General features: G+C 42.2%; 1 protein-coding gene across 12 annotated transcripts in view; it reads left to right on the forward strand.

The window, feature by feature from the left end:
- Nucleotides 1-17,901, forward strand: part of SBF2 (SET binding factor 2) — a 500,875-nt gene that overhangs the window by 390,044 nt on the left and 92,930 nt on the right. For all 12 annotated transcript variants that reach the window (XM_072619459.1, XM_072619460.1, XM_072619461.1 and 9 more), the window contains 6 exons: nucleotides 1,850-2,020; nucleotides 5,259-5,518; nucleotides 8,251-8,423; nucleotides 9,107-9,180; nucleotides 10,107-10,302; nucleotides 15,686-15,813. In XM_072619459.1, the coding sequence (XP_072475560.1) occupies nucleotides 1,850-2,020; nucleotides 5,259-5,518; nucleotides 8,251-8,423; nucleotides 9,107-9,180; nucleotides 10,107-10,302; nucleotides 15,686-15,813 (1,002 nt within the window). The remainder of the gene's footprint in view (nucleotides 1-1,849; nucleotides 2,021-5,258; nucleotides 5,519-8,250; nucleotides 8,424-9,106; nucleotides 9,181-10,106; nucleotides 10,303-15,685; nucleotides 15,814-17,901) is intronic.

Below are 17,901 nucleotides of genomic sequence, written 5' to 3' on the forward strand. Positions count from 1 at the left end.
TTTTGCCTTTCATGAAATCTCCAGGAATTAACCCTGTCACCTGGCACCTATTAAGTGCTTAGTGAATACTTATTGATTTACTGAATAACTGCCCAAGGAAATTAATGATTCACCCAAGGTCAAACAATAATTCTCTAAGGTGGGATCTGAGCCAAAAATTCTCTCACTCCAGATTCATTATTCTTTTCCTTTTATCATGCTTCCCCTCTAAAAAAAGAAGTAAATTCACATTAATAGAAGTTGCCTTTTTCAGCTTTACTTTCAAAACAAATCTGTCCTTTCAGACGTACAACACTCTACATTTTTTCAGGCTAAAAAAAGTCTGCCTACTACTATGTCACAGTCATTTTTCATGAGAAGTTGGGAAAAATTAACATTCAAACTGCCTTAAGCTCCAGCACATCATAAGGTCAATCAGCAACCCAGGGGTCATCTTATAAAAGATCTGGTCAGTCATAAACAAGTCAGAGGGAGTCAGCCTCAGAAGTTTTAAATCTAAATTCTAGTTTAGGAAAGAATATTCTAAGAAACAAAAGAACAGTTTTTCATGTACTGTAACACAGGGTGGAAAGGAAGAGAGGGGGGAGCAAGAAGGTTGGTGAGGAGAGACAAGGAGAGGGAAAGTAGGAGAAATGGGGGAAAGATGAGGGTCCCTCCCCATATTTGCACTTCATTCTCTAGTAAGTATCTTTAAACAAAGCATTGAGAATCTTTGTAGAGAATGTGTGAGTGGAGGGGACAGGATGAGGAATCTGGATAGCTTTCTGGCTTTTCTCAAAAAAGTTTCAGCGTGTCATCAGCATTTTGTTTTAAATACTTAATTACAGAGTGATGAAATAGAGTGGCATAGTGGACAGACAGGCTGCCTCAGAATCATAAGGACCTGAATTTAAGCCCCTCTTGTGACACTAAATGACTGTATGATCCTGGGCAAGCTTCTCAGTGCCGGGGCAGCTCTCTAAGATACTCTCTAAGGTGATCTATCTGGATCTATCCTGATCTGTCTTGGGAGAGGATTTCTCCTCACCGAGAGCTTTATAAATCAATGAAGTTACAGACTTGGATCAAAAAACCCAGCAAATCCAAATAACAAACTCAGTGATGACCACACACACACACACACACACACACACACACATGCACCCACACATGCACACGCACACAGACATGCACATGCACACAGACACGCACACAGACATGCACATGCACACAGACACATACACACGCACCCACATGCACATGCACACACACGTGCGCACACACACATACACACACACACCTCTGATGCAATTTAAAGCCTGGAATGAGCAATTTTTGCATTCTTTGCTAGTTTAATTCTGTCTTTAGATCATCCAATGCCTAGCATAGTGCTTTCTGCATTTTCAGCAATTACTCTTGGTTCAGTTGAGTGATTTAGTTGAATGTAGGCACAAGTAGTGCTGTGGCCTGTTGTGACTCATTCCTTGGGGATCCTTCGGGTAACTTACACTGTTTTCTTTATCCACTTCCAGAAAAAGAATAACGGAGTCTGAAGGCAGAGTGAAGCCGATCATTTGCGCTCTCTCTCTCTCTCTCTTTCTGTTTCTTCTTTCTTGTGGTCTTTCCCATTGGTTCTTTTTCTTCCTTACAACATGACTGATGTGAAAATAGGTTTGATATGAGTGTATATGTGGAGCCTACATCAAATTACATGCCATCTTGGAGTGGGGAAGGGGACACATAGGGAGAAAAATTGGAACTCAAAATCTTATGGAAGTGAATGTTGAAAACTAAAAATAAATAAGTTTAATCATTTTTTTAAGTTGTTTTATTTGCACACTGGTGATGACTTTTTCGTGTGTTCTCACAGAAACTTGCCCCTGGAGTCAGTCAGTTTGCTTACACCTGTGTGCAGGACCACCCCATATGGACCAATCAGCAGTTTTGGGAGACAACATTTTACAACAGTGTGCAAAATCAAGTTCGCTCCCTGTACCTCTCAGCCAAGGAAGACAATCATTCAGCACACTTGAAGCAAAAGGTGAGAATGCAGGAAATGTCTTTGTGGACTAGAACTCAGCCTATTAGTGGAAAAGTATTTTAAAATGTATAGTCACAATTTCAAAAAACAAAACAAAACTCAGTTGCTTTGGGGTTTTTGCTGCTTGTTTATTAGGTTAATTTCTGGTATGATATTTATAACATTTATTTGTATTAACTGTATTTGAACAGTTTAAGGCCCAGAACTTTAACAAATGAGAGAGAACCCATTGTGCCTCTTTTCGGGAACAGGTATTAAAAAAAGAGGTAAGGGGCACCCTAAAGCCTGTCCCTTTATGTTTATGCTTTTATGAAGTTCACCTTAAAGTAACCAACAGACTCGTGACAGGGCACTGCAGGCATGCTGGTATAAGTCTCATGGCAGTGTGAATTGGCTTCACCTTTGGGGAGCTTAATCTGGCAGTTTGTAACAGGAGCTACAAAACTATGTGCCCTTTGACTTGGAACAGATTGACTTTGGAACAGATATCCCAAGGATAGAAATCCCAAGAGGAAAAAAGTAATTTGTACAAAAATGGTTTCTAGAAGTACTATTTATAATCTTGAAAAACTAGAAGGGGAAGCATCTGAACAAATGAAGGTGCTGGAAGAGGATAGAACACTTGGGAATTGAGGACTGAGTTGCATGTATTTTGTCCATTCGTCAGAAGGTCTGTCTACCTGAAATCATGTTAAACGACAAAAAAAAAAAAAAAAGACATGGATGATAGCCATGCAAAAGCTCATACCCATAAGGCTTGTTTAACAGAAACAGGGATGAAAGAGGAATGGGCCTCAGACCTGCTCCAGCTGGATTTGGGGAACCAGCTCTTCCTCAGCTGGGCTCTTTTGAATAAGTTACAAGAAAAGACATTTCTATGCATTGGGGCTCCTCTCCGTGGTTTTCTGTGGTACTATTTGCACTTTGAAAGAATCTCTTTAAGTTTGTAGCTCAATTAGCAATTTAAGTGGATATCTTTAAAAATTCTGTGAATCAATGTCTTCACCAGCAGAGGATATTGGACTGCCCATCGTCTCCCAACTTTCTGTCTTTTTCCTTTCATGCCTTCCATATTCCTGGGATCGTTTTCTCCCATCCCCACCCCTGATTACCACCCATTAAATTCCAGTTCATCACTCTTGCCCCAGGTCAGAATGCTATCTTCTTGACAGAGCTTTCTTTAATTCCCCAGCTAGAAGTTCTGGTTCCCTCATCTAGACCTCAAGAGCACTCTATCTCTACCTCTACCTCCACTGTGCACCCATGATTCCTCATGTATGTGTGCTTTCCTCCCTCCCCATAAGATTGGGGCTCTTTGAAAGACAGGCATGTTTCCTGGGCTGTCTTTGTATACGCTGTGCTTGCCATATTGCTGGCACAGAGTTAGGACTCTAAATAAATATCTGTTGATTAAATATTATGTTAGAATTAAATCCTTTGTGGTAAATTTCTTGCCACCACAGCTATAGGTCAGGGAGTTCCCTTAGAGGCTTGTGAGGGCAGAGATGATACCTTTTACAAGTCAACAAGCATTTATTGAGCATTCACTGTGTGCCAAGTATTGTGCCAAGTGTCAGAGTCAAGGGGGTAGCATAATACTCTATGTGACCAGGGTAGGGTTGTTGTGATACGGTTTGTTTCATTTCTGTTCTTCAGCTGACATTTTAGTGCAGTTCTATTTGTATGAAAATAGGAGATAATTTTAAAGAGGCAACCATTTGGTTGGAAGACTCATCGCATTTATATGTCACAGTTTGCTGGATGGATCCTCCACAATGTGGATTGCTGTTATTCTTCCCAAGACACATGATTGTGACAGTAACCCTTCACAAGGGCAGTGATGGGAAATGCCCATTTTGGAAATGTACATCTAGAATCTTAACTGAACTAACATCGTAGTAGTGGCCACAGTTGAAAATTGTGATTGTGTGCTTTCTCATTCAACCAGCTGGTAAATGCTTAATTATTATGATCATCTCTCATGTCTTGTCATCTGAATGATTATTGTATGATAAGGGAAGCATGCTTTGCTGCATTTCTTTTGGAGCATGTGGTTTGGTTAAGAATTGACTTTCAATAGGTATACATCTTCCTTCATAGACTACTATAGATTAGTGTCTGTGTTGTTGCTTCTGAAATCAAATTAGACTATTGTGTTCCAAAGGTAGTCAGTTTTAGAATGTCATAACATTTAAATTGAACTTTTTTCAGTCATATATGGATCAAACACTAAAGTTTGTGTTTTTATCCTCCCTACATGTTTTAAATAGCTAAACCCAAACCAACACTTAACCCATGTTCCACTGCACACAGAAAAATACATTTCATATCATTTAGTTTTAACAAAACCTACAAGTTCAACTGTATAGGGCACCCCTCTTTTTTAGTACTATTTTATTTTATTATTGTTTTATTTTATTTTTATTAGTTACTATTTTTGTTTTAGTACTGTTATATTCAATTGCATAATCCTTACTTCTAAGAAAATATAAGTATTTTCCATCACTGACATCCATAATAATACAAAAAAACTTAGTACCTCAACGTTGTTTCAGGGAGCAATAGGCCAGTTATTTACTAATTAATATATTGGAAGTGATACAGTTTACAGAAATAGCTAAGTGGAAATCACTTGGTCTATTCATTGAACTGGTTTCACTGTACTCTTCATAGAGATTCACTAAAGTACTAAGAGTTAAGAAGATTATTAACTCTCCATTTTTATTTATTTTTTGCATAACAGGTTATAGTTATCCAAATGTTAAGTTATTGAAACATATTCTTCATTTTTTTTAACAACCTCTGTTTCACTCTTTGGACCAAGTAAAATGGTTTTTTTATTTTAATTTTCTAAGCTTTATTGATACTTGGTTAGTTGTACATTTCACAATGCATTCCATAGTCTTAGTTCAGGTACATCTTAAACCACAATTGCATAAATCTTAATTTGTAATTTTTTGCATAGCAATGTTTGATATTTCCAAATAGCATTTTTTTCAGCATTATATTCATCCCAAGTATGTGATGAAGGTAGGTTTGAGCAATGAAGTGTCTGTTGTGGACTTTCTATGGGCATGGAGTTGTGTTTTATATTGAAAATGGATGGTAGTGTTCCTAGAAATATAGTTTCTTTTTCTAGCTTATATCATTTAGAGCTACTTATAGAACCATCAGCTCTGAAATATCAAGCACTGTGGGGCAGCTGAAAGTCTAAACTTCTAATTACTTTCTTTCATAGGAGAAAATTCCAAAAATCACAGACCAGAAGACTGCAATGGACCTGGCCGCAGAGCAGCTGAGGTTGTGGCCCACACTGAGCAAAGAGATGCAGCAAGAGCTGGTACAAAAGGAGGAAAGCACAGTCTTCAGTCAGGCAATCCACTTTGCAAACCTCATGGTGAACCTTCTGGTACCACTGGACACAAGTAAAAACAAACTCCTGAGAGCATCTGCCACTGGAGACTGGGAGAGTGGAAGCAACAGCATTGTCACAAACAGGTTTGAGAGCATGGGAGAGGATGTGGACTTTATTTGATGCTCTTAGGCCAAAGAGAATGTATAGAATTGGGGACAGCTTTTCCTATAAAATGTCAAGTCTTGACCTCTTGGTGTCACTTTAGAATGCTCATTTGTCCAGCTTTAAAAAGATTTACTTGATCCTGCTACTCCTTATAAATACTTTCCAGTGTCTCATCTCACTGCCAGACACCATGATTTGTACCTATTTTGTCCACTTCTAATCCATCCCTCCCATTGACCTGCCTTCCTTTCACTTGTCCTTGTTGTGAGATTGATTCCTTATAAGATCACCAGTGGCATCTTCTTGTTAAATCCAGTGGCTTTGTTTCAAGCCTCCAGTGTCTTTGACCTCTTTGCAACATTGGATACCTCTGTTTGTGTATTCTCTCTCCTGAGTCAATAGCCAATAAATCTTTTTAAGCACCTGCTATGTGCCAAGCACTATGCTAGGTGCTGAAAATACAAACAGGAATAAAGAACAATAGCCTGCCCTCAAGGAGCTTACTATCTAACGAGGGAAGACAGCACAGGAAATGAAACTGAAAGGGAGGAAAGGAAGTTCACATGGGAGCATGATAGGGAAGTCAGAGAAGTTCCAAAAGAGAATGGCCAGGGGAGAAATGAGATGTCTGAGCGGAAAGCTTGGAATGCACGTCCACCCTCCAGTCCGAGAGGCAGAGGGGAGTGATGAGGCAGAGTACCACGACCAGTGGGATCTTGCCAGCCAATAATGAGCCTCCTGGGACATGATGGAGGAGTCAGAAAAGTCCCAGAGTGGTAGAGCCAGCTGAGAAACGAGATGTTCTCTCCTCCTTTGGATTCCATGACACTGCTTTGTCCTTGTGCTTCTCCTGCCTTTACACTTTTGCCTCTGCCAATTTTTTTGTCTTGCTTGCTTTTCTCCTCTCCAAAATGGAAGTCTCCCAGTATTCTTTCCTTCTAATATTCTCTCTTACTGACCTCATTCAATCTCAGTTTCAGCTTAATCTGATTACCCAAAGTATATCTCCAGCCTTAACTTTTCCAAAACCCTTTCCTATTGATAATCCATAATCATTCTGCCATCATCTTGGGCTGGAAACCTTGGGATCATCCTCAGCTCTTTTCTTCACCATCATCTTCAGGATAGGTTATCATCACATCCTTGTAATCTTTTTATTTGAAAAGTTTCCCAAATTGTTGCCTCCTTCTTCATTCTAATTGCTGTCAGCCTAGTCCTTACCTCTGTATTACCAATCACTTCCTCACTGGTATCCCTAATTCTAGTCTTTTCCTCTCTGTTCAGTTTTGTATACCGCAATCAGTGTTTCTTCTAAGAATACTATTTTCAGTACTATGTCATCCAACTCAGAACCTCAAGTGACTCCACATTACCTACCTCATCATATCTGAATTCTGCTTTATGTTCAAGGCCCTACATAATCAGGTCCCACCCTAAATATCTTGCCTTATTTCCTACCATTCTGTTATGCTAACATCCCCGCTGTGCTTTGCTTGTGGTGTGTCTCTCCATATGCTTTCCCTCTGGCCTCTATCTGTCCATGTCCTATTGGTCATTCAAATATTGGTTAGGCCTTCTTCAGGAAGGCTTCTGCACTATTTCAACACCTGGGATCTCTCCCTTTGCCAGGCACCAATTATCTTCTGAATTAGTACCATCATCTTTAGAATTTAATTATTTTGTCATTGTTTCTTATAGTAATGGCTGCAGCAGAGAGTTGGTCAGGTAGAAGGGAGCTTAGCTCCCACTTCCCCAGATCACTTCCCAGCTTTGTCTGTTGCCCAGGGCGGTCTGCCTTCTTCTCTTGATGTCATATCTACCAGCCCTTCCTTGGCCCTTGCCAAGACACAGACAGCTCTCCTGAAGAAAGGGGACACAATTCCCCAACTTCAGTCCTTTCCTGTAGATAAAGGATTCTTAACCCTAGGTCTGTGGATAGATTTCAGGGGGTTCATGAACTTGGAAAGGGGAAAAAAATTGTATCTTTATCTTCACTGACCTCTTAACTGAAATTTAACATTTCCTTGAATCAGAAGGATTCATAGACTTCAGCAGACTGCCAGAGAGTCTAAAATACAGAAAAGTAAAAGAAGCCCTACTGTCAATACTCAGATCTGTATAGAAATATTCCTTAGATTTTTTTTTTTCCTGTGGATTTTTCTGCTAGTAATTACAGAGGGAGAATATTTTAAAATAAACAAACGAGGAAAACCAAAAGAAGTCCCCAGAACACAAAAGGCTCAATAGCCTGGTTTTCACTGTACACACAAGTGGGACTGGGTGTTGATCTTTGTAAGCATGCTGTCTTCATCGATCACATTCTTTCAGGTGTCACATTTTCTGCTTCAGGTAAACAATTATAAATTAAACAGAAGCCAGCTCTATGTGACAATGTAAAGAAAATAAACAGAATTGAAGCTTTGAAGAAGCCATGTGCTATAGACATGAAGATAGCTTTTGAATTTTACATTATTTTGTTAAAATTAGGTACTTTTGCGCCTAAAATTAGGCACATTTGTTAAAATAATACAGCAAGCATTATGTAGAGCAGATGAGAAGAAACTTCCCATTCTTAAGATACAGATGTTAATATTTGACAGGTGGCCCCATCAGATCTACTTGTGTTAACCAGCTGGATAAATGAACCAATAGAGTGGCTCACCTGTATTGGCCAAGTGTTAACAATCATTTCTGTCACTGGCTTCCTCAGCATTGCAGGAAGTGTTGCCGAGAGCTATGACACAGAGAGTGGCTTTGAGGACTCTGAGAACAGTGACATCGCCAATTCTGTTGTGCGTTTCATAACCCGGTTTATTGATAAAGTTTGCACAGAGAGTGGAGTTACTCAGGATCACATCAAGAGCCTTCACTGCATGATACCAGGTGACTGTGATGCATATATTTCAGACTTCTGAATTTTTTAGTTATGTTTTTTGGTGAGATCTTTTTTTGTTGTAGCTGCTTTGGTTCAACCCAAGACTTGTGAGTCATAGATTTAGAACAGGACTCAGAAGTCATTCTGAGATCATTCCTCAATTTGTAAATGAGAAACCTGCAACCCTAAAGGTTAAGTGACTTGCCCAAGGTCACACAGGTAAGTAAGTAAGCAGGTAAGCTAGGAACCAGCCTCTGACTGCAGGGTCACAACTCTTAGCTGCTCTGATAAATACCTACATAATCATGAATCAAATATTTACTTTTACCCTACTCTGTGCCAGGCACTGTACTGGGTGCCAGGGTACAAAGACCAAAAAAAACAGTCCTTGCCCCTCAAGATGCTTCTTTTCTGTTGGGGCAAATAAGCCTGTATAAGTTAGTACAAAATATACACAAAGTCAATACGAGGTGACTTGGGATGGGAGTGAACAGAGGGGAGAGAGGAAGGGAGGTCCAGACAGGTGAACATAGCAGGGGAGACCTCATCTAAGACAGGGCTTTTGAACTGAGCTTTGAAGAAAGCAGTGTATTCCAGTCTATACTGTCTATTTACTAATTAAATGCAGAATTTCAGAACTTGTTTGTTCATTTCTACTTCGTTTGTATCATTTTACCCTAAATACTTCTAGGAATTGTAGCAATGCACATTGAGACCCTGGAGGCCGTTCATCGAGAGAGTAGAAGGCTCCCCCCAATACAGAAGGTAAAGTTGCCAAAGTTGTGCTGTCTCCATATGAAAGATTCATTTGTGTTTTGGAGCATTGTTTTTCAAAGAGTGGCCGGAGATGATTGAGCCTGGAGGGGTCATTCCTCTTTGTTCCTAGGAATGACTTGTTCTAGCTCTTTGCTTGGCTTGTGTGCTGTTCTAGTTAGAATAGAGCCAACCACCAGGCCAAACCCAAGACTTAGAGTAGACCACATGTAACCAAGGCAAGGAGCTTATTAAAGGAGCTGGCCAACCCTAGTGAGGCATTCTTCCCCACCTGAAGTGATGTGGCCATCAGCAAAGCAAACCAGAACTGAAGGGCAGAGGCCATACACAGCCAGCTTCTTGACTGAGGTCTAGATGACCACTCAGACCTCTGGCCCCAAGCGAAAGGTTTATTATCAATATCCTGGGTCAAAATCAAACATTAAAAGAGAGCCTTTGTGCTTATCTTGTCCACGTCACTGTAGTGTGTACTGGGGCTCTCCAGGCCTGACTCCCTGACACCTTCACCAGTCTGACCAGCCATAATTACTTATTAGGATCCCCCTTTCCTGTTCCCTAATTATAAACCACCCACTTTATCATTTGAAGTCTCATAGCAAGAGGTGCAGTGGAGAGAAGGTCAGGCCTGGGGTCAGGAAGACTCCTCTTGGTGAGTTAAAATCCATCCTATGACACTTACTATCTGTGTGACCTTGGGCAAGTCACTTAGCCCTGTTTGCCTTGGTTCTTCATCTGCAAAATGAGTTAGAGAAGAAAATGACCAAGAAAACCCTAAAGGGGTCACAGAGTCAGACAGGACTAAAAAGACTGAAGGACAAGAACAATAGCAGTTCTGAGTGAAACTTTATCTTCTACCTGCAGTGACTCAAAGAAAATACCCAGAGGTCGGTTGGTGATGACTATTTTTTTCTCATTAGCCCAAGATTCTAAGACCAGCCCTGCTTCCAGGAGAAGAAATAGTTTGTGAAGGCCTTCGGGTGCTGCTTGATCCCGATGGAAGAGAGGAAGCTACAGGAGGACTCCTGGGAGGTCCCCACATCCTGCCTGCAGAAGGAGCCCTGTTTCTTACCACATACAGAATTCTGTTTAAAGGGACCCCTCACGATCAGCTCGGTATGGCTCACCCAGTCAACCCATTGCCATTAAAAAGGTTATACCAATCTTGGATTCCATGCCTATGGAGTTGGTTGTTGGGGAGTTTTGTTAGCTATTGTTTCAGAGCAAGAGCTAGTGCTTTGTAGAATCAGACATTTCCCAGTGGCTTTGGCCTCTCATTAGTTAATAACTGATTAGACACTCATATCGTTTGAGGACTCCCAGGTACCTTCCTAACAATAAATCACAAGTGTATTTGTTCAAGTGAGCATTCATTCTATTTACTTAATGAATTACTTCAGGCCTAGCAAGACTTGTGGGTGGACCAGGCAGCCAGCCACCTACTTGGTGTTATCAACTGAGTGCCCAAAACACCTTATTTCCTAGAGTGCTTCCATTACTGTCCTTGCATGAAATGAACAATTCCCACCGTCCGTCATGTTACTGACCTTCTGCTAGCTCTGGAATCAGCATGTTAGCCTAAAGGAGCATTCTTCTCAATTTTAGCCTATGCTACCACACTTTTACAAGGAAAATAATGGGAAGGAGTCTTTTTTTCCAGGTTCTGCCTGATATTTTTATTAATTTCTCACTTTTTAAGTCCCTCTCTTTTGGGCATATTGAATCAGCTTGAAAGTTCTTTATCAATAATTGGAGATCAAAAAAACTGATAATTGGGGATCAATCAATAAGTGTTTATTAAGCTTCTGCTGTAGTTGCAAAGAGTGACTAACATTCCTATGGCACTTTGCGGTCTGCCAGTACTTTTTATACTTTATCCATTGCATTTGATCCTCACAACAGCCCTGTGAAAAGGGTACCACAAGTACTGTCTTGATTTTACCTGGGAGGAATCAAGTAACTTGACCCCAAACCCACAGCTCCCCAGTGGCCCGACCCCAGGGCTCTTCCCACTGCATTGCAGGGGCTTTTGTCAAGAGTTCCAGCACTGGGAATGGCCATTGCTTCTGTGGGATTGATTGACCAGCAACTTGAAAGAGAAGGCCTCCCAGAGACAACTGATGGAACAGTGGGCAAAGAGTTTGTGCTGCATTGGTCATTACTTATTTCATACCTCAGGGGATTATGAGATTAACTAAGATAACAGATAGGAAGTGGTTTTGGGCATAAAGCCCTCAGAAAATGAGTTAGCATTGTCACAGTTATGCTGTAGGATGAATTACATTTGCAGTTGTCCACTGGTAAGTCTTCGTATCCTCTCTCAGATCTATTTTATTCATTTGATACCCTGCCCTTTGCAAATGTACTCGATAATTCTGAGCCTCGTTTAGTAGAATATATTTAGTAGGATATATATATATATATATATATATATATATATATAGACATTTTCCCCAGCAGTGCAGAATGGCCGGAGTCATCTCTCCTCCCCCAGTCCATTTCTTTTGTGATTCTCAGCAGTGTTATGGAGATAGATTGGCCACCTGTAATTACCAAATAGACTTTTCTGCTTTACCTCTTTGTTGGGATTGGAAGCTCAATTCCGTGTGGACGGTCTCGGGCGGGTAAAAGTGGGACTTCTAAATCTTAGAGTCTTACGAGGCCCTCCATGAACAGCGGGGGTTCAAGAAGGTCAGACTGAGCTAGCTCGGCTAGCTCGGGTATTTCCGCCTCTCCCCGGGAGATACGTGATGGGTGGAGTCTCCCTGCCCTCGAGATTGTCCCGGATTGGAGCACACCTAGTTACCTAACAGCACGGTATTGAGATGCAAACTGTGCGGCTGAAGGTTAAGTAGGATTGAGGAAGCCTGAAAGCTCTCTCTTAGCACGTGTGGAGCCAAGAGGACAGTAGGCTCCGCTCCTCTTCTTTCCTCTCTCCCCTCCCCCTCTCTCCCCGCTTGTACTTCTACTTCCAATCCCTTAAGCTTAGCCTCCTTAGGAAATCTCCCCCTCTTCCTCCTAAGGAAGACCCTCCTGCATTTGTAACCCAGACCCTGATATAAAGCTCAACCCCTGTTCGACTCTGGAACGTCCTTTCTCTCATACGTGCATCCGGCGTGGCCAGCCGAAGACCTCGGAGGTGAGGTAGGAAAGACTCGGGTAGCCCAATACAGGCCTCTAGGCCTGGCGCCTCTTGAGCATGCTATCTTAGCTCCTGTCCCTGACTGGCTCACATGATCCACTATCAGTCTTGACACTGAAATATAAAGGAATCTTTTGGGTAAGGGCTTTACAGCCTGAGTATTCTCATCCCCGTCATTTTACTCTGTGACGCTCTCTTCTGGGGAGAGGACTCTGGAGGGCCTCCTGTGTCACACTTCTCTCTTGCTTTTGTTGCTCTAGAGTTTTAACCTAGATGTTGTCCTTAAGCCTTTATGTATTTCAATAGAAATAGAAAATTATAATCACTAAGCATCTCAATTCACAGCCCTAGTTGTGTCAAATTTACTGGCTAGATTGCAAAGGCAGGACAACGTAGCAGAAAGACCAAGTGGGTAAGAGACCCGGGTCCCAGCCGAGCTGTGCCAGTACCCTGCAGCATCACTGGGAACGACTCCTCTGCTTCTCAGTTTCCCTTCTCTTACAATTAGGAGATGGGAGTGGGTGGTCAGTATCCCTTCTAGCTCTGTCATTCAGAATAAAGAATGTGCTTTATTAAAGGGTGTTAAAAATGGTCATAGTCCTGGGAATAGAGGTGACAGAGAAACATGATAGCAATGAAGTCTTCTCTGAACACTTTTAGGTCTTTGAACAGATGTGCTGATAACTGTAGACAAAAGGCAGCAGCCTTCATACCGTCTTCCTGACACATCAGTGTGTGTAAAGGGGTTGTACTTCTGAGGGACAGAGAAGTTTTGTCTTTTCCTTTATGATACCAGTTATTTTATGTGCTCTAGAACTTCATTAGGAGTTTTGAAGGCTTTGTTAAAATCTGAGCAGTACTAATGCTTAGGAGATGCTTAATTTTCCAGACTCTGATAGATTTCTTATACAGAGCATGGAATAACCATTTAGCATTTGCCCACAACTGAGCCTGAATATTTTCTCTTTTTCAGTTTCTTTTTCCTATTGTCCTCACTTCTTAAAAAGATTATTTCATTTTTGTCCTTGTAACCTCAAAGCCTAGCACAATGTCTGGCACATAATAAATACTTAATAAATGGTACTTATCGGTTAATTCATTGTAAAAAGAATTTTTACTTCCTTGAAATGAAATTAAGATAGAGAAAGAGAAGTAGAAAGGGACTTTAGCTGGAGTTTGAGAGAAGTCAAGGAAGCCAGGAGGCAGCAATGAGGAGAGAGCATTACAGGCATGAGGGGTAATCAGTGTAAATGTCCTGAGTCAGGAGACGAGGAACAAAAAGGGGGTCAGTGTCACTGGATCACAGAGTATGTAGCTGTGAGGGAGTAAGGTTTGAGACTGGAAAGGCAGAGGATGGTGAGGAGACCATAAAGGGCTTTAAAAGCCAAACAGAGGCCTGGAGGTGACAGAGAGTCACTTGAGGACAGACCTTCACTTTAGGAAGATCACCATGATTGTTGAGCGGAGAGTGGACCGTAATGGGGAGAGACTTGTGGCAAGAAGACCAGTCAGCAGGCTGTCCTCAAGTTCAAGCATGAGGTGGGGGCGAGGGGGCCTTGTCATACTGCTGGCAGCATCAGAGGAGAGAAGGGACTGGATACAAGAGATGTGATGAAGATAAAATCAACAGGGTGAGAGCGAGGGAGGAAGCAAGGCTGAAACCTAGGCTTCCAGCCTGAGTGACTAAGAAGATGCGGAAGCCTGCAGGAGTGATAGGGAGGGCTTGGGGAAAAGATGATGAGCTCCATTTTGTACTCACTTTTTTAAGATGTCATTGGGACATCCAGTTTGAGATGAGGCGATTGGAGAGAGAAGATCAAGTAAATTGTTTGGAATCCCTAGTCCCCTAATTATATCAAATCTAACAGAGAAATCACCTTGTGCTCACTGATCTGCCTCACTCCTGAAGCAAGGCAATTTGCACTGATTTCTGTTTTGGTCTAGTCTTTCTCAATAACATAATAGGCAGGTTATTAGGAACCTAGGTCTAGCAGCAAATTCACAAATGCTAGAAGCCAGCTAAATGTTTGCCCTTCTGCATCTCCAGGGGCCTCCCTCCTGCACATTTGGGAGTATCAAGTGAGATCATTATGTTAAAGTGCTCTGCTACCACTGTGTCCCACGTACAGATGAAAGCTAAAAAGAATCCTTGCCTCCTGAGTTCGTTTGTGAATGTCCCATGCTACTTGTGTCCTCTCCAGTGCCTTACATCTAGTACATCCCTTGGCCCCATTTAGCTTTACTATTTAAACTTTAGAAGCAAGATCTGAAACCAGAGCCAGGTAAAGGAGCATATATGCCTTTTATGAGACTTGGCAGCAGCACCTCCCTGTCTGTCACTGTCTCAGGACATGGAGAGCTACTTGGGTGTCATATACAGGACGTTTCACAAAAGAATTCTCTCTGTACCTCAGAGCACAGCATTAGTGGGTATTAATGTCATGTGTGTTTATGCAGAATGAGATCATAAAAGGTCCCTCACTGCACCTCTGCATGTTGACCCCAGCCATCCACCCAGCTTGCCTGATCCTAGCTTCATCCCTCCTCAGCCTTTATCCTGCGGGATGGAGTTCTCAAAAGACAAACCCCTCCCTGCTTTACTCCAGGAGCTTGTGACCATTTTTGTGATGCACAGCCTCTTAAGCAGTCTGATGAAGCCTGTGGACCCCTTTTCAGAATTACGTTTCTAAAGGAGTGAAGCTAATGCTCAATTTCAGTTAAAAGTTAGTAAAAAAAAGATGGAATTGTTTTCCCCTCTGAGTTCACAGCCTCCCTGCAGTCTGTCCGTGGACTCACAGGTTTTACATGACCATGAAACCTTAGAGGCCTTATTTAGTTATTTGGCAAAGTATTTCACTCTCACTAACTAACTTGGTGCCCACCATGCTCCTATGAGGCATGTAGAACAAATAATATTATCCTATTTTAGCACAGTGCCTGGCATATGGTAGATGTTTAATAAATGTTTATTGACTGACAAATGTGAAAATTGAGGCCCAGGAAAGGGTAGAGACTTATTCAGAGTCTTTCAGGAAGTGGCAGAGCCAGGGCTCTGAACTGTCTCCATGCCACAGTGCTGTGATAGGTGCCTGCTGACCTCGAAGCTGCTGTTCTCTCAGCCCAACAGTAACCAGGTTGGAGATTGGAGGGGAATGTGGCAACAATCCCCAGGTGAGATGAGAACCAGTCTGCAAATAATAGATGAACGGCATTCACTCTTCCTGTAGGCCTTTGTCGCTGAGTAAGAGAGTCCCTTGCTCAGGTTTCACCCCAGCCATCTCCATCTCCTTCTCCCAGGAGGTATCTGAAAGCCATTCATGTCCCTGGTGAACTAACCCAGAGTCTGTTCTGTCTTAGTTGGTGAGCAGACGGTTGTGCGGAGCTTCCCCATAGCATCCATCACCAAGGAGAAGAAGATTACCATCCCAAACCAGCTGCAGCAGAACATGCAGGAGGGGATGCAGATCACATCGGCCTCCTTCCAGGTACCAGGGAGGGGATGACATGCTGGGCCTTAAAAGGGATCTCTGCCTGTCACACTGCCCAGATTCAACTCAGTAAACATAAGGACCTGCTATGTCAGGCACTAGGGGATACAAAGATTAAAAAAAAAAAAAAAGACACAGCTCTTCCTCTCCCACTCTCCCAGTACAGCTTACAGTGACACTGGGGAGAGATGACGCAGACACAAATGAGGATGCTGTGGGGTCAGAAGAGAGATCCAAGGTGCTATGAGAAATTGGAGGATGGAGAAAGCATTTCTGATTTGGTGGGGTGTGGGGGAGGAGCCACTCAGGGAAGGCTTTGTGAAGGAAATCACTCCTGAACTGGATCTCACAATAAGCTGGTATTTACACATAGAGCCTTACAAATTTCATTTCATTTGTGTCCTCACAGCAACCTTGGGAGGCAGGTGTTATTATTCACATTTTACAGAGGAGGGAACCATGGCAGACAGAGCTCAAGGGTCACATGAGTCCTAAGGTCAAGTAGTTAATAAGCATCTGAGTCTAGATTTGAACTCAAGTCTTCCTAGCTTCCTTAAAAGCCTTGAAAGAAAACCAGAGTTTCACTAGGCAGAGGCAGTTGGGAGTGTGCGGCCGGTACTCTCAACCAGTTTGCACTAATGCGTGGAGTCAGGGAAAGGTGGGATAAGGCTGGAGAACAATGAGGAGCCCTTCTGATTTGAATATAGAGTTTATAAGGAAAGCTATGAGATGAGGCCGAAATGTAGATCAGATCCAAATTGTGGCAAACCTCGAGTCCTTTGGGCAATGGGAGCCATTGAAGGTTTAAGAATATTACTCTGGAAGCTATATGAAGGTGGTATTGGAGAGGTGAGAGACTGGGGGCAGGGAAACCAGTTTTTAGGCTGTTACAGTAGTCCGGTCAAAAGGTGACCAAGTCCTGAAAAAGGGAACACAAGGCAATGAAATTGTTGATGGTGTAGAGGATAAGCTTCAAGAAGAGTTCGGGCATATTAAGAGCCAAGCCTACAGGAAGGTACCCTTGGAGACATTGCAACAAATTCCACTGCCCCATGGCCACACTCCATATGGGGATAATCATCTTCCTCCTAGTAAGAGACTGTGGTTTCAATTAGGGAAACTATGCAAGGAACTGTGGAGACAAGGTCTGGTTTAGTCAGAAGAGAACCCTGTTAACAAATAATGTGCTACAAAAGAACCCATTTCCCCTGACATTTCTGTTGGGGTAGCTTTTAAGTTTCTCTGACCTTGGAATCCTCAAGATAATATAGTCTGATTAGTATTAGTCAGAGGAAGTTAAAGTAGAAATGAGACCTTAGAAACAATCTACTCCCAGAGACCTTAATTCAGTCCTAATTCTTCATGGCTACTCCATGACAGGTGACACTGTAGATTACTCCTTCCTCCTTGGGTTTTCAGGATTCCTCTTTCCCAGTTCTTGTCCTATCTGGCCACTCTTTCTTAAGTCTTCTCATCCAAGTCCCCATCCCCTATGCCTCAGTGTGCCCTAGAGTTTTCTCCTGGGCCCTCTTGTTTCTCCAAGTTCTCTGTCTTGGTAAATCTCTTCAGTTCCCATGGCATCACTTGTCAGCTCTATACAGATGATTCTCATATCTGCCTCTTCAGTTCTCATCTCCTCCTAGTCCTACATTACTAGCAAGATACTTGATGGGCACCTCCACTTACATTTCCCATAGGTGTCAAAAAGGGAGCTCAAGGTTTTTTCCTTTAAACTCAGACTTCTTCTTAACTTCCCTACTTCTGTCAGTGACACCACCATCCTTCCCATTACCCTGCTTTACAACTAGAATACTCATTTTTCACACCCTCTCATTCCATGTATCCAACCAGGTTACAAGACTCATTGATCCTCTCTCCAGAATATTTCTCTCACCCATCATCTTTTCACTACTCCCATATCCACCATCCTAATGGTGGCCATTATTACCTCTTTCCTGATTGGTGTCCTTATTCTAGTCTCTCATCTCCAATACATTTTGCACAACTGCCAAAGTGATATTCCAAAAGCCTTTCCAAGAGGAGCCTGTGAGTCATCCATTAATTTAGCTTCAATTTCCTTTTGTC

This window comes from Notamacropus eugenii, chromosome 6 (genome assembly GCF_028372415.1).
Source record: "Notamacropus eugenii isolate mMacEug1 chromosome 6, mMacEug1.pri_v2, whole genome shotgun sequence".
In the NCBI taxonomy this organism is placed as follows: domain Eukaryota; kingdom Metazoa; phylum Chordata; class Mammalia; order Diprotodontia; family Macropodidae; genus Notamacropus; species Notamacropus eugenii.